Raw genomic sequence first — 16,461 nt, forward strand, 5'->3', positions numbered from 1 at the left:
TGTTAAGTGCATGTGCACATGCACGCACACCCCTAATAGTTTATATTCAGAAGTTGTGTTATTCCTTGTCAGTGTTTAAATTTTGTAAATCTATGACATTTAACATTTATCTTTTCTAGTCTACTTTGCAAGACATATTCACACTCATGCGGCTTAAAAGAACTTTCTAAAAGATGAGGGGTAGAGGAGAAATGCCACAAATACAACAGATTTGAGTTTACAACATGGGTCTCTTATTTTACTAATTGTTGAACAAGTGATTGTTATTTTAATTGCCTTTTTTTATGGTATTTAAACTCATGAAATTCAAGAGTTACTGCTATTGCCAGGCTTTTTCCAGATGGAACTAAGTTTATTTATTTCCTAAAAGCACCCAAATTTAGAGCCATGTGGCCTTGTGATAGCCATGGGTCTCAATTTATAATATAACTTTATTTAAAATCACCTTAAAGTTAAGTGGATAGTTAGAAATGATTAAATTTAACTCCATAGTTTCTGGGAAAAGTTGATGCTTATTATCTTGTGTTCGAACACAGTGGATAAGATCTGTAAAACATAGCCTCCCAGATATGTTTTAGCAAAGTAAAGTTATGGCTGACATAACTAATGCAATATAAGTTGAGAATTGAAATATTTGTGACTATGATATCGATTTAATTTAGTTATATGTCTCCTTAGGGTTCTGTTGGAGCACCTGGAGTTCCAGGGATGAATGGGCAAAAGGTGAGTTCTATAATATAGTATTTTTGATCATTTAGAGATCATTAAAATCACAAAAGTATTCCAGTCAGTGATGTTAGTAATAAGTTATGTGCTTATAAAAACTCTACACACACTTTTGTAATATAGGAAAATTATGATCCAAATGATCAAATTAGTTTAATTTTTAAAGATGCATATGTCAGAAATCCTTAGAAAATTTTTTATTTTGATAAATTATGTAAGAGATGCAACTATAGCTTTCTCATAAATATATGTGGAGTAGGGAAAATGCTGTTTAACATATATTGTGATAAATAAAATGCACTCTAGCTTATTCTTGTCATGGCAAAAGCAATATGTATTATTTTTTTCAACAAAAGTTATTCTTACAGAGGAAATCTATTGGAATCTTCTGAATCCAGAGCAAGCTCTTTTTATAGTTAAGCAAAATTGGGAGTTAAATAGACTTCCCAAATCTGGTCGTACACTTTTACTGTGCTGTTAATAATGGTGGCTAGAGAATAAGGCGGGGGCGGGGGGGGGGGGCCCTCACAGCTCTACACAGAGATTCTATGTACATGTGTACTTTAATCTCGGTCACACAGTAGTTGGAAAAAGCATGCATCTAGATTCATCCCACAGGTAGGTCTGGTATTCTGTTCTCCCCAATGGTCCTGACACGGGCTCTTGAATCTGCAACCTCTTCAGAGACCAGAAAAGCCGTGGTAATAGCTAATAAAACCGCTAGCTGGGCCAGCAAACTAGGAGCCAGGAGGCCGAGCTAGGGACCTTCCTTTCTCCCACAGAGGTTTAGGGTAGGCTCTGCGAACTCCTGTGACCCACCAGCTTGTCCCAGAGGATTTTAAGCCTGTGCACTCTGGATTGAATTCTGAAATTATATGGAGCCCCACCCTTACAGACAGAATAAACTTCCTCATAACCTTCATCTCATCTGTCTTTTTTTCTCTTATTTAATAAGACACAAACAAGCTCAGTAAGATTTACTGAGTGGCTAAGAGCGTGACATAGTGTGAATTTTGGCAGTCTTTGAATTCTCTGGCCTCGGTTTCCTCATTTGTAAAAGGAAGGTGATAACAATTTCTACCTAATAAGGTCAAGGTGAGGATTAAATGAGTAAACAAACAAAAAGCCCTATGACAGTGTTTGATGTTACTATTAAACTTTTCCTCCATTTCATTTTAGTGGAATTCTGGAAATCTGGTCGATCTACATCTTTAAAAAAGTCCTCTGTTTCCAGAATTACTCAATTCCCAAGTGAAATTAATATTCTCAACCAAGGCTCATGGTGTCTTTTAGTCCACCAACCAAACTGCACACTCACCAGTAGTGAACTGCCCATGCCCCAGCTCCGTTTTCCATTCAGTAAAATGCATGTTTGTTTCACAAATCCTGATAGAGATTAACTTTCTGTTTAGAACATTGCAGATCACGGAGGGAAACATAAGCTCAAATTTGAAAGTATATTCCTTTGAAGATGATTTTGAAAATTACATAACTCAGGGTAATATTTAGAAAGGACAAAATATAAATATAGCATAAATGTTTTTAACATTGGTGACAAACAAAACTTGTACACCTAAGATCAGTGTTTTCCTTTCCTTTTTCTTCTTTGGTTTTTTTTTTTTTTCAACTTTGAGACAGTCGTGAAAATTTATAGAAACCTTTAACCTGAAACAAAACAACTTTAAAACTGTCACATATATGCTTATGAAGACTGAATATTCTTTACTTTTGCAAAGGAAATATGCAATTTCCTTAGCAAGAGAAAGGAATGTGACATTTTCTTGTCCTAGTCACCAAGTTTAAATTATATTTCAAGGAAATAGACAGCTAATATTTGCAGTTTTATGTCTTGTTATACATCTTTGTGGCATTTTAAATTGTGTTCTGTAAAACATAAGGGAAGCTAAATGACTTCACACTTTTATGAAAGTATGTACAAAACTTAGTTTAAATTTGTTTTTTCTACTCCATAGAACTTAGCTTAAAGCTTTGTATGTGGAATGTCTGTTAACCTAGTCATGATGTACCATTTGTAATATTTGGTGTATCATCTTTAGGAAAATAAAGTACAAAAAATGAGTCTCCTTCCCTGAAATAGCAGATCATTTAGACAGTAAAAACAAAGTTGGAATTAGAGTGATAGTTCCATACTTAAAGCATATGGAATAATTCTCGGATCTCGAAAATGTTTTTCTATGAGGAAAGCTTACAATGACATAATAATTTTTAAAGGTACCTCAGTGTCCTTAAACTGTCTTTAAAAAACATTTTTCCACATTACAATTTTACTTTTTCTAAAGACATACATTTAATACTTAGAAAATAGTTTTCAGATAATGGTTAAGGAAGAATATAATTTCTAAGCCATCAGAAATATGGCAGGATAACAACTAGAAAATAAAACTATTTTTCTCCTATAAAAGAGAAAGAAAAGTAGACTAAGAAATATTTTGTTTATTTTCCACTAGAACATTTTCCATCTATTCAGATTAACAAAATTGGTCATTGGCTTTGGCCGATAAACATAGTGGTGACTTTTTTTTTTTTTTACTTTACATTTTTTTACTACTTTTGTTTACATTTTAGTCACCTTGATTGCTAATCTGAGCATTTCTTATTTTCATAATAGTTTTTCAGTTCTTCATATCGTATTAGGAAAAAAGACTTGAATAAGCAGTAACATGGCATTAAACTCTAATCTATCTCTTTCTAGCATCACGGTCTACAATGGGCTACTAAGTAGCCTTCTGTGAAAAGCAGAAGGCTGAGTAGGACAGAGGAAAAGCATGGACTCTATAGTCAGAGAGAGAATGCTTCATGTCCCTGTCCTCGACTGGGCAAGTTATTTACCATTTCTAAGATATGAATTCAGACCTTGCAGTATTAACTAGATAACATCTTAAAGTGAACATAATGTAATAGATGCTCAATAAATGTTATCAAGTATTTATGGTACTATTGCCACACTTAAGCAGTTTTAGCAAATGAGCCCTAGGCTTACTTTCAAGTAGGGAGTAGAAGCCAGTTGACTTCATGACAATGAGAGAAATGAATATGCAAAATTATACATAAACAAATATAGAGGACAATCCGGTGAGAGCCAGAAGGAGGGGAGTTTGAGGGTCTGGGAGAATGGGGTAAAGGGTTAAAGAAGTACAAATTAGTGGTTGATAGATAGTCAGTCTAACCAATGTACTGTATACTGAAACTAACAAAATAAAATTTTTAAAAAAGCTGAAAAAAATGTTTAATATACACAATATAGATATGTAATATATAAAATGTTTCTCTGTCCCTTGGCTCTCCACCCACCTCATCCCCATACCGGGTGGTGAGGATGTAAGCATTGCAGGTAGTGGAAAGAAAGAGACATGTCTCGGATTATCTGAAAGCTCAGCCACCAGCCAGCAGGGGGTGATGTAGGAGCGCTGCCCTGGACTGGGGATGCTCTGTGCAGCCTTTGAAAGGCCTTTTTCCTCTCTGGGTCAAGCGGATACCTTTGTACGGTGAATTTTTCTTAGGTCCCAGAGAGACGGTGCTGTACTAATTTATTTCTAAGTCCCTAAGCGAAACTGTGCATCTACAAAAAGTCATCCATATCTAATTTCCAGTTCAACCAGCTTCTAGCATTCTCCGTTCCCAATTCTGAATGCTGTTGTTTTCATAATTTGAAATTATTTCTAAATTAAATTTCTAACTGCTGATGCAGTTAGGGCAGATTTAATGCTGTCTTACCTAAAATTATAAAGTGCTGCCCTCTTCTTATCTGGCTACTTGTATTGAACACAAAAAAATTTGTAATTCTCATGAATAGATCTTGTTGGAAAACATATAATTAACATTTTATTTGTGCTCCATGGTTCTTGTTCTCTCTCTCTCTCTCTCTCTCTCTCTCTCTCTCTCTCTCTCTCTCTCTCTCTCTCTCCCCCCCATGTCTATCTGAATATTTGTCAATTAAATATTCTAATTTAATTGAATTCTCAAATATGCTGGAGAAGTATTGGCTTTTTTAAAAAAAATTATAGTAGTATTTTTTTAAACTGAAGCATCCTTTGACAAAATAAATGGATATCACATATGGAGAGAGAGAGGGAAGGAGGGAGAGAGAGTCAGAATTTTTTAAATTTCAACCCTTAATAGGTGTTATTATAACCTTATCTTTTTCTACTCTTGCCACATTTTCACATTAATTGGCATCTATAAGAATAACTCATGTTAATGACAGTTTATTTGAATGGCAATCAATGTCCAGCCCTGTGTAAATGCCATAGAAGGGGAGGTCTGGGGAGAGGAATAGGATACATTAGAAGTCTTGTTTGTGCATCTCTTAGTTCACATCCTTGTCTCTTCATTACTATGAAAATAATGTTAAAGATTTTTAGGATTGAAAACAAATTATTTTGTCTAAACAAGCCAGAATTTTTCTGAGACTCTAGAGTCATAGAGATTGTTTCCGAAGCAAAAGATAAATATTGGTGGATCTTATTTCATGCATTTTTAAGTGTTTTTTGAAATTTATTTTTAAGACTTTAAAATATAAATTAAAAATTGCTATTAGTGTATTATCTATGAATCTATCCCAGATAGCTATGTGATGTTTAAGTCACATTAAATTTTAATTAGTTTATAGTTATGGTATTTAGAGTTCCTTTTTATCTCTTATTCACGGGTCTCACAGTTTTCACTGACATTCATCCTCACAGCATACTTCTAGTAGCATTTTTATTGTAAGTATATTCAGAGAGCAGATAAATTGAAGGTCTCAGACTTCCAAAGATCAAGCTATTTATTCAAGTCTGTACAGTCGGCTTGGCAATGAACTTATTTTTTATTCTTGATTTACATACTATAACCACTAAATACACTTTTCTTTGGCTGCCTTGACTCTGTCATTAAACAGTCTGAATTAAATTTCTGTAAGATTTGAATATGTTACAGTTCTGTTTGATTTCTGGTTAGTTAGCTTAAAATTTTCCTGCAGTAGAATTTGCTCATGATCTATTACCCAACATATTTATTACTTTTTGGTTTTAAACTTTAAGTAAAGATGTTTAGAGTAAATAAAGTGATTCCAGATTAATTAATAGTTCAGGAAAAGTATCTTACAGCAATTTGGTCCTTTTGCAGGCTAAAGTTGAGAATTAACTTATTTTTATTAATTTTTCTCTTTTTTAAATTTAGAGATTGTTTACATTAGAATATTAAGAATACGCAACTGTTTTTTCTCTAGTAACTATGTATAATAGTAGAATGTATTCTTTCGTTTTAAAGAAACATCATTTTCGTCTATTACAGGATATTCATATCATCAAATCACTTCATCCTTGAGTGTGATTTATACATTTTGAGGCATTTTGATATGCAAATTTAATCTAAAAGAGACTTTTCACTCAATTTTGCTTAAGTGGGATAAACGACATTTCTATTCTTTATGTAATTAATTTTAAGTTCTTTTAGAGAGTAAAAAATATTGGTCGAAAGAGGCAATTTAATACTGATGGAATATAACAGTGATAGTAAGATTTTTTTAAACCATTTTCTCCCTGACTTTATTTAGTCATATTACGATAAAATTGATACCAATTATTCTACTAAATGAAAATATTGGAAGAAGGGAGAATAAAAAATTGAGGGAATGGGATGGATGGAATAAGGAGGAGAGGAAGGGAAGCAGCTCACAGCTGTTCATAAAGCAACAAAGCAAATGCGTCTGAATGGATTATGACATTGAGTCCACTTATTTTCCATTATAATTGAAAAGACACTGTATATTATAGAAGGGATCACAAAAATACTGACTTACTAGATCTGATTAAATTGCATACATAATTTTCAAAAGTTTTTTTAAAGACTTCCCTTAAATGTGTCTGTTGATTCACTTATCAGTTTCTTCAATCATCCATTTAGCCCTAACTACTAAGTGCCAGGCACCATCCGAGCACTGACAGTAAGATGTCTCTGCCCTTATGAAAGTTCCAGCCTCATTGGATGAATATTTATACTAAAACTAATGAATTACAGTGCCGTTGGGTACTGTGGAGGAGAAGCCTGACCTGGAGCCAAGGGTCAGGGAATGCTTTTCTGAAGAGGTGACTTTAGGGGAGATGTAAAAGATGAACAGGATTTGGCAAGGGGAAAAGAAGTCATTACTGTCACAAATTAAATTAAATTACACATTACAAATTAAATTCCAGACAACCTTGGTCTTAGAATTCTGTTTCTAAAACACAATGTTACCAATCTCTAGAAGGTTTTCGTATTCATCACAGACTATCTTTTCTCCAAGTTTCTAACCATTTAAATATTAAGTTAATATAAGCCACAAAGTCTCTGCTTGTATCACGAGATCTGACCTCTAAATGATATTGAAATTAGTATTAAAAATCAGGCTGCCATGAAATAACTTATTGTGACAATCATAACAAATTAACATCTACCTAGGTCCATTCATTTGATGCTCAGCCACATTGCCAAGAGGATAGTAACCATTATCCAACTGGGAAACAGCATCTGTTAATCAAGGGTTAATTTATGAGGAATTAAATTTCTTTCAAGATACTCTTGTCTGTCTTCTCTGCCCAATGAGGAAGATAATGATACCACACTGATTTGCTTCAGGCACGGTCCTAATTGTTGTATGCAAATGAGCTCATTTACTCCTCACGCAGCTCTGTGAGGTGGCCACAGTATTATCTCCATTTTATTAGTGAGGAAACTGAAGCACAGGAAGGACAGCAGCTTTGCCCAGGGTCACCCAGGTGTTCATGGTAGAACTCAGCTTCAAAGTCAGGCAGTCGGCCTCGGACTTAAGAATGAGGATTTTAAATTAAGACGGTCCCAGCTCTGCTCTTCAGTATGTGTATGACCTTGGACAAGTTATTTACCTTCTCTATGTCTTCATTTGTCAAATGAAGATTATAGTATTTACCTCAAAGTTCAATGAGAAAAAAATAAAGGAAGTAATAAATGTAACTTTTTTCAAATATGTTATTATATAAGACAATAACTCCATGACTCGGAAACCTTGAGGTGTGTAAGTGAACGTTAATAAAAACTGTTATCTCTTTCTGCTTTTCTTCACTGATTTTTAGAATTTTTCCAGCTGGACATAACCATTTAACATTTCCATTAATAATTAGGCACACTGTCTTCTCAGGAGAAAAAAATAATTTGTCATTGAAGCTATATGTAGATTTATTATTAAGAACCATACATCAGAAAAGGGGAAGTTAGCAGGTTTTTTAACTTAAACATTGATATATTATCAAGGGTGCCTTATGTTGCAAATCATAGAAAACTTAAGAGAAGCAGTTTTTAGAATGCAGGTATTTATTGGCCGTGGGACTTGAAAGTCCAGCACACGTGCAGGCTTCGGCTCTACTTTGCTCTGGCAACTAAACCTCATCACTAAGAATGCAGGTTCTTTCCTCTCTTCGCCCTGTCTGCACGTGGCTGCCTTCATCCCTGGCCCTGCTTTCTTGGTTCTTTGGCGGTGGTGGGGATTCCCGGGCCACCCCTGTAAATAAGAGGACATTTGAGCCAAGGCTGAAGGAGTGGAGAGAGTAAATGGGTATATGAGGGAAGGTGGTCCATATGGAGAAACCCAAGCGCAAAGGCCCTGGGCAGGCTCCTGGTTAGCATCTTGAAGTGAAGAGGTCAGTGTAGCTGGAGTGAGTAAGATGGAGGCAGCTGAAGAGGATGTCAGAAGCAGCAGGGCCAGACCACGTAAGCATCCTTGCAAAGATTTTGGCTGTTATTCTGAGTGCAGTGGGACAATCTTGGAGAGAACCCAGCAAAGATGCTATATGCCTGACTCGTTTTTAGAAAAATGCTGGGGGCAGATGGGCGGCAAGGAGATGAATTAGCAGATCACTAGAGGCCGACTGCATAGGCTGCACAGAGGCTCTGTGGAAGTGCCACCTCACTCACAGGCCCTGCTTTCTCTGACCTCTCTGCTCTGAGCTTTCCTGTGCACTCGACCCCACGCACAGTGCCCTGTCTCGGTCAAGTTCTGTGGTAGGTTTTAACACAGTGGAGCCTTCCTTTGGAATTCTTGCTGCACGTTGAGTCGCTTGATACTGAAGGTGCTCCTTCTCTGCTTTTAAAGGCTTTTGGTTCATCGCAGCTCTGAATGAAGAATTGTATAGTTTAATCAATGCCGTTTAACAGAAAGGTAATGCAAGCCCCAAATACAAGCTATATATATATATAAATATAAATTTGAATTTTGTAGGAACCGCATTAAAAAAGTAAAAAGATTTTATTTAACCCAATATATCTAAAAATGTCATTTTAGCATCATAAAATTACTATTTCAAGATTAATACTATTCCATTATTAATGAGATATTTTGCATTCTTTTCCAACTAAATCTTCAAAATTGTATTTTACACTTACATCACTTCCCAAGACTGTGCACATTTCTAGTGCTCAATAGCCACATGTGGTTAGTGGTACTGTATTGGACAACAGAGGTTTAAACTCCACTCATTTGCAAGATTTAGACCATATCACAATCTTTATGGCATGGGAACAGTAGGTTTACAGTCTTGGACTGAAAGAGAAGTGAGAACATTGTCTAGGGAACAAATCGGGTCAAATAATGCAAGGTCAAGAACATTTTCCATGTAAATTCTAAACACATTGGTGCTAGACGTCTGAGGAATTATGTGTATACACAATGATGGGTAAATTATCAATTTTATGTTTATTCATTTTATTTGCCGCATGTAGGAATCTTAACATGGACTACTCTAATTTCGGTTTGGCTCAATTTTTGGGTTTTGGTTCCAAATTGTCCTTTCTACTTTGTACTGTTTAGTACCAGGTTGTACATTTCGAAATGTGTTTTGACTATAACGTCACCAAAGATTTTGCTTCTTATTCAATGTGATGATTGACAATCTCCAGTATATAACAGGAATGTGTTTTAGATTTCAAATATGTATAGATAATGTATACAGAAGAAACTTCCCAAGGATGAGTAGATCAGCAGGCCAACACACACAAACTTATTAAAAAGATAGCAGAGCTAGACTGTATGTTGTGTCGACTGATCTCTCTTAAGTCAGACTTCTTAAGCTGAGGGTGTGTGTTCTTGAGAGTTCACACATGGGTGCAAAAGACCAAAAGAAAGGATTCTTCTAGGGCATTAACCATACTTGAAGGTTGGGGCTAGGATTCTTATATTATTGTGTAGTAAAATGTTACATTTTTTTTATAAATTTCAAGGTAAAATGTGTTAGCTATTTTGTACCTTCTACCTTCACCCAAGTTCATGTTCATACTCATTTGTCATTAGGGGACTAGAATGAAAAGCTAAACTGGACCAGAGAGAGAATATATATGAATAGAGAGTAGAAAGCCCATTTTCCTGACTCTTTCCCAAACAGTTATATCTGAAGTCCCTGTTGAGTGCCTCACTGCTTTCAAAGAATTCTCCTCTACCAAGTGTTGTTTATCCAATTGCTGCCAAAGCCTCTGAGGCCCTGAAGGCTCATAAAGGGACAGCTGCTCTCCACCATGACTGCCTGCAAAAGAGGAATGACTAAAGGCCAGGCCTGTTCACCACTCAAGCCATTGAGATCCTTCAGCATGCCGTCATTGCCAGGAAGAAAGGCCCTGTACACCCAGTGTTTTAGAGAGATCTCAGTGACCAGTATTGCCCGTTTTTAAGTCGCGTATATGAACCAACACCACCAACTCCAGAGGTAAAAGAGCAACCTTAAGACTAATGCCCTGTTATGCTCAATACCACACTTCATCCACTGCTGGTCCATGTTCCTTCTAGTTATTTTGCTCTTCTGTTTGGACAAGCTCTTTAAGAAAATGTAGCGCAGAAAGAAAACAAATCTTTTTTTGACAAGTGAATGTAGAATTACATGCTAAAAATTTTCAGCTACGACTGATTTTAAATTCCCATTGTCAGAATGGAAAACAATTGTAATTAAGTGATGGTGCGCAATAGTATTACTAAATGACCTATTTTTCTTTAGCACTCAATTTTATAAGAAAACTACTTTCCTTTCTATCTTGAAGTATTCTTTCAAATTGCCTCTGAATAGCAGTAACTGAAATAATTGTAAAAGCCTCTAGCAATATTTTAAACAGTATTTGGTTTTTAAAAGAAAAAAGAAAGGAAGGAAGACAGAAAAGAAAGCAGCGAGCTATCCTTTTTAAAAGTCAGGTCAACTTATTTTCGGCTTGCATATGCAAATCATCAGTTGGGAATAATACATTAGGAATAGCCTTAGAATTTAAGGTATATTGGAAAGACCTCATCAATCTGTCTCTAGTTAAGATGTTAGCTGCTGTTTTTCTTCATCACCATTTTTGAAATGTTTCTCGGTACCAGTGAATGTGAACTTCATTCACATATAGATGGATAGATAACCCAACAAAAAAAGACTAGCTTTCCACACACCAAATCTAATTCCCCTTTTATTTGTCTGTACTTTTCCGATATTTTCTGTATATATACATTTTTACTACATTATGTAATAATGTAATATCACTATAACTTTATTTGAAGAGCCCTCATAATTATATTTTGTCCTTATATACCAGCAAATATGAATATACTATATGACATATGATTAATTCTTCATTAAGACTTGCCTTTGATTTCTATTTATTATACCTTTTGCTTTGTGAAGTACAAGAAAATTTTGCTCAAAAAAAAAGTTCTATGACTTCAATTAGATGTCCTCAAGTTATTTTTCTATATATCTTTTTTTCTCACTCAAAAATAAACTCTTTTGGCACAGGCATCTGTCATGTCTATTATCTTTATATCCCATGAAATACTCAATCCAGAGTAGAACATACAGTAAATTTTTACTCAATTTAGTTTTGTTGAATGAATTAATGCCTTCTAGTATTTTATAGCTTGGCCTTGGTACCCAGAGTTGTATAGCATTTTATCTTTAACTTTTCTTTCTCACAACCTGGAAAACTAAGTTTGGATAATAGCAGAATGTTCCATAACCTCCCTATCTAAGTTTGAATATAATTTTCTTCATATAATTTATTAGAAAGGTAAAATGCTATAAATCACTTTTCCTTCTTTCTATCTTCCTTTGATTCATTCAAGAAACAGCTTATTCACTTTTTGCTTTAAAATTTTGTGAGGTGCCTATTTAAATTTTAAACACATGAAAAATATTTAACTTTACAAGTGATAAATGTAAAACTGAGTAACTCTCATTTGTGCTTTTTTAAATAGCCACAAAAATAGTTAAGATTGTGATATCTAGTACTGATGAAATTGTGAAAAAGTAACACAGAGTAGATGCCTATATATCAAATAAAACTCAGAACCCTTTTGGAAAGCAATTAAGGAATATTTATAGAGGTGTTTGTTTTAGTTTACCCTTAATTGCAAAAAATGGAAACAACCTAAGTATTCAACTATTTGGAACAGATTAAACAAATGATCACACCTAACTTAGACAGATGATAAACTACTCATAAGACAATCATGAATACTGTGTGAAAACAAATGTTTTGTATAAAATAATAAACTGGATGTCAAAGTGTGTAATCAGCTTACAATTGCTTGAAAATATGTAAGTATAAATAAAAAAGTAGAAAGAAACAGGGCAAAATGAAAAAAATTAATATAGGGTAATGGAATTACAGGCGCAATTTTTTTGTTTCCTTTTATGTTAAAAGATTATTTAAACAATATAAAAAAATCAAAGAAAAAAGAGATCAAGTTTTAGTCCTTTAGTGTTCATATATTAAGGAAGACATTATGCAGATACCTAAACAACGTTTCTCTTCCTTACTTCAAAATCTCAGCATGTATTTTGTCCAGTTCCAGAGACTTAACCATTTTTTTTATTAATATTATTCTGGCTACCATGGTTCTTCTTTGAAAGTCTAAACAAAGTTTGTATTGTTTCTTGGCAGCATCTCTTGTTTCCATTAAACCATGAGTTATGACATTAGTGCATCCTGTTGGAGAGTCTTTGAAGAAAGCAGTCTTGATAGTTCTTTTTCTGGTTGCACAGTAAAATGATAGTCCTCTTTCGGAGTGTATTCTATTTCCAAGTTCTTACCCTTTGTGATGTACAAATGACTATCAAAATTTTCCTATAATGGTTATCATTATTCTCAGGCTACATTTTTGCCATTTTGCCAATGAAAGTGCAAGGGTTACAATTATAGTGTAGCTTTTTTATATGGGAAGCAGAATTTCTTCCAGGAAGTTAAGACTTTCACAATTATAATAATCCAGTAAAATAGTAAAACATTTTTTGCTTTTCCAGAAATACACTATAAGCTTTATATTCACTAGTTTATCTGGTAGTTAGAGGTAAAATAAATCATCTTTCTATGTATGTTCAATCCAGGTTTCTATATATTCTAAAAGGTTATTTATAAATGAAGACTATAAATAAAATGATAATGAGGGTAGAAATACACATCAGATGCTCTCTCCCGATTTCTGGATGTATTCATTTGTTCATTCACTCATTCAGCAGTGTATTACATTGTTAAGATCACAACCTCTCAAACCTGATCATGAGAATTCAAATCTTGGCTAGAGTTACATAAATCTAAAAAATTACTTAACCTTTCTGTGCCTTAATTTTTTCATGTGTTAAGTAGAAATGAAGATAATACTCACCTCGTAGAAATTTTTGAGAATTAAGTGAGTTAATGAATGTAAAGTTCTTGGCACTTAAAAATGTTCCTGTTAATATTAATATACAGGTTTTTATATATGTACATTAATATTTAATAATATGCTGAGAATACAAATATAAAAATGGCATAATCCCTGCCCTCTAGGTGACTTAGAAAACATGCTTAAAAATCAGCTAAGTTTGCTGTGAATCTGAAATTAATCTAATAATAAAACGTTTAAAGAAACAAAAAAGCACAACTTTACTACCCTCAGTGGCAGAAGAAAGTTGTCCATTAGTTGGAAAACACAATAAAAGTTTTGGGGAATGTTTTAAAATGAAAATGAAATTCTAATTGATATAAGTTCAAGCTACATGGAAGCCCTGAGAGTCAGAGTATTTTTCCTTTGCCTCAGGGCCTTTAAAGGTACTTCTCTTTGGAAAACAGTGGCTGATTCAGAGTCTAGACTGGTATACATCATCGTATTTCTGAAATGAGACACTTTCTAACCTACTAACCATCTTTTTCCCAAATGCCTATCACTCAAGTCTGAATGTTTTACTCTAGTTATTTTTACAGTGAAACTGGAAAGAGAAAACATAGCCAGTTTTACTTTTTATTTTCATGTCAAATGTGTCTAAATGAATTAAGTAGGTGTTCAAAGACGTGTGTGTTCTTCAAGATTTAGATTTGGAAATGCTCATTTGATTAAGTCTAATAAATATAATAATTTAGTCTGTTTTTTTCCTGAGCTGATGAATCACTTGAAAGTTCTCCATCAGGAGAGCTTATGTTTTCAGATAACTTTTACTCATTTGACAAATCTTTACTTGATGCCTACGATGTCCCCAGTACCATCCTAGATATTCATTTCATCTTGGTCAGCTGCCACAGGTTTCTTAATGAAGAAAAGACTGAACAAAGGAAATTAGCCCTGTTTTATCCTCGGTTCCTAGTACATAGAATTTTGAACCAAATAAGCTAACTTGTATTTACACTCGTAGACACTTATTTTCTGTCTACTTCTAGAGCATTATTGGATGACCATATCTTCTTATGATCTACATAATGTACTGATTTTGTCTATTTTATTTAGTAGTATCTGTTTTTTATTTTGAGGGTGAACCTGGGTTGCCTGGAACAGTAGGACAAAATGGTATACCAGGGCCGAAGGTAAGTACAAATAAAACCAAGTAGAATCATTTGAGACATTACTTTTCATGAATTGTAAGCTATTACAATTTTTTAAGATATCCCACTGGTTTCACTTGGATGGAATTTTTTATCAATATTATAATATGCTATAACACAGAACTTCATGACTAATGAATAAATTGATTTTTGTTAGTATTACAAATGCAGAGAAACATAGAATATGATTGTCAAAATCTATATTCTGAGATACTTAAATAATGTGAAAATCCATGTTTCAAAAGCAATATTGTCATTTGCCATTTAATATGAACATATTAAAATGTACACCATGTACATACTGCCTAAAATTTGCATAATTTTTACAACACTTACTAAAGATGATGTTCATAGTGCCACTATGTCTTTTCCTCAAGATTTGGCCACCTTTGGCATTTATACAACATAACCAGTTAGTTAAATGAAGAACAGAATAAAGATGTGGCATGTTTAAAATTTAAAAATTGATGTAGTCAGTTACTAAATAGGGAAAAAATGTAATGATTTTTTTTGGAGGTATTACAAGTTTTCTTTGTTTCTTGATGAACAAATGAATCTGTTAAATATAAAAGGATTGGTGACAGTTTAGTTTAAACCAAACAGGCAGACAAATCCCACATCCTTTGATGAGTGAACATCCCTTGAAGTACAAAACTAACATCTAATCCTGTCAGCTGTGCTGGTGTTTATCCATACCCACAGATGCCTGTCAGCTGATTTTCCAGATCACATTGCTATTGACAGGCGCCTAGGACAGACTTAAAATTTATAGACCTGTCCTGAGTCCTGCTGGAGAGGAAAGAAAATATTCCTTCTGGTACCACTGCCTTTGTCCTTGTCCTGTTTTTTCCCTTCTCTTGTTTCACACTAAAATGCCAAATGATAGGAGTTAATACTTAATGCATGTTCTCAGTGCTATTCTTCCGTTGCCTAGCAACCATCAGGATGGATGTTGAGTACTGAAAAGTGGCCAGAAATTCAGAAAGCCAAAGGGTCAGGCTGACTTCCAGCAAATGAAAAGTCTTGCCTCCAAACTGACTTCTAGAGTGGGTTATACGGTTAAAAAAAAAAAGAAAGGAAGAGGAAGGAGAGGAAGGAGAGGAAGGAAGGAAGAGAAGGAAGGAAGGAAGGAAGGAAGGAAGGAAGGAAGGAAGGAAGGAAGAAAGAAAGAAGAAGAAAGAAAGAAAGAAAGAAAGAAAGAAAGAAAGAAGAAAGAAAGGAAGAAAGAAAGAAAGAAAACACAACAATTACCTTAAGCCATTTTTTAAAAGTATTTGATCTCATGGAAACACTCATCCTTTTCATAAAGGAAATATTATCAAAACATGTATAATTTACTTTAGAACTCTCTCACTTCATTCCTGCTCTTTCCTGGGTGAAGCGAAAATGAGGTTCTCGTTAGAATACAATTTTCATTTCCTAGTCATTATTTTGAGTAATGACATTCTCCTAATCTCACTTTGATTCTGCCCAATTCTAGTGCCTTTCCTGAACATACCAATGTCTCCTAAAATACACCTCATTTGGGACATGCTGTTTACCAGCAAGTTAAAGTGTTCATGACATTGTGTAGGGTCCAAGTTCAGGACTGGTTTATGGTCACGTTAGGGGAAGACAGATGGGGGAACTACACTAGGACTCCAGACCCCTGAAATAAGCCAGGCACCAGAGACTGCTTTGAGTAATGACTTCATGGAAGGATGTGCTAGCCCACCTTACTGCTCCTGAGTTTGGAAAGAATAAAATGTCCTAGACGAAGAAGCTACCCAGGATGTTAAATTGCCACCACATTGTTCCCCTTAAGGCTCCAAAATGGTTTAAGGTTGATAATCTTAAATACCTTTCTTTAGTCCTCTAGAAGCAGAGAATTAACATTACATTTGATATCGATATCTATACCCAGTTCTCCAG

General features: G+C 34.4%; 1 protein-coding gene across 1 annotated transcript in view; it reads left to right on the plus strand.

Moving 5' to 3' along the window:
• Positions 1–16,461, plus strand: part of COL25A1 (collagen type XXV alpha 1 chain) — a 387,771-nt gene that overhangs the window by 305,252 nt on the left and 66,058 nt on the right. Inside the window, 2 exon segments of the mRNA XM_036227627.1 lie at positions 679–723; positions 14,479–14,532. Of these exon segments, the coding sequence (XP_036083520.1) occupies positions 679–723; positions 14,479–14,532 (99 nt within the window).

Source organism: Rousettus aegyptiacus, unplaced genomic scaffold (genome assembly GCF_014176215.1).
Source record: "Rousettus aegyptiacus isolate mRouAeg1 unplaced genomic scaffold, mRouAeg1.p scaffold_m13_p_10, whole genome shotgun sequence".
NCBI lineage: Eukaryota > Metazoa > Chordata > Mammalia > Chiroptera > Pteropodidae > Rousettus > Rousettus aegyptiacus.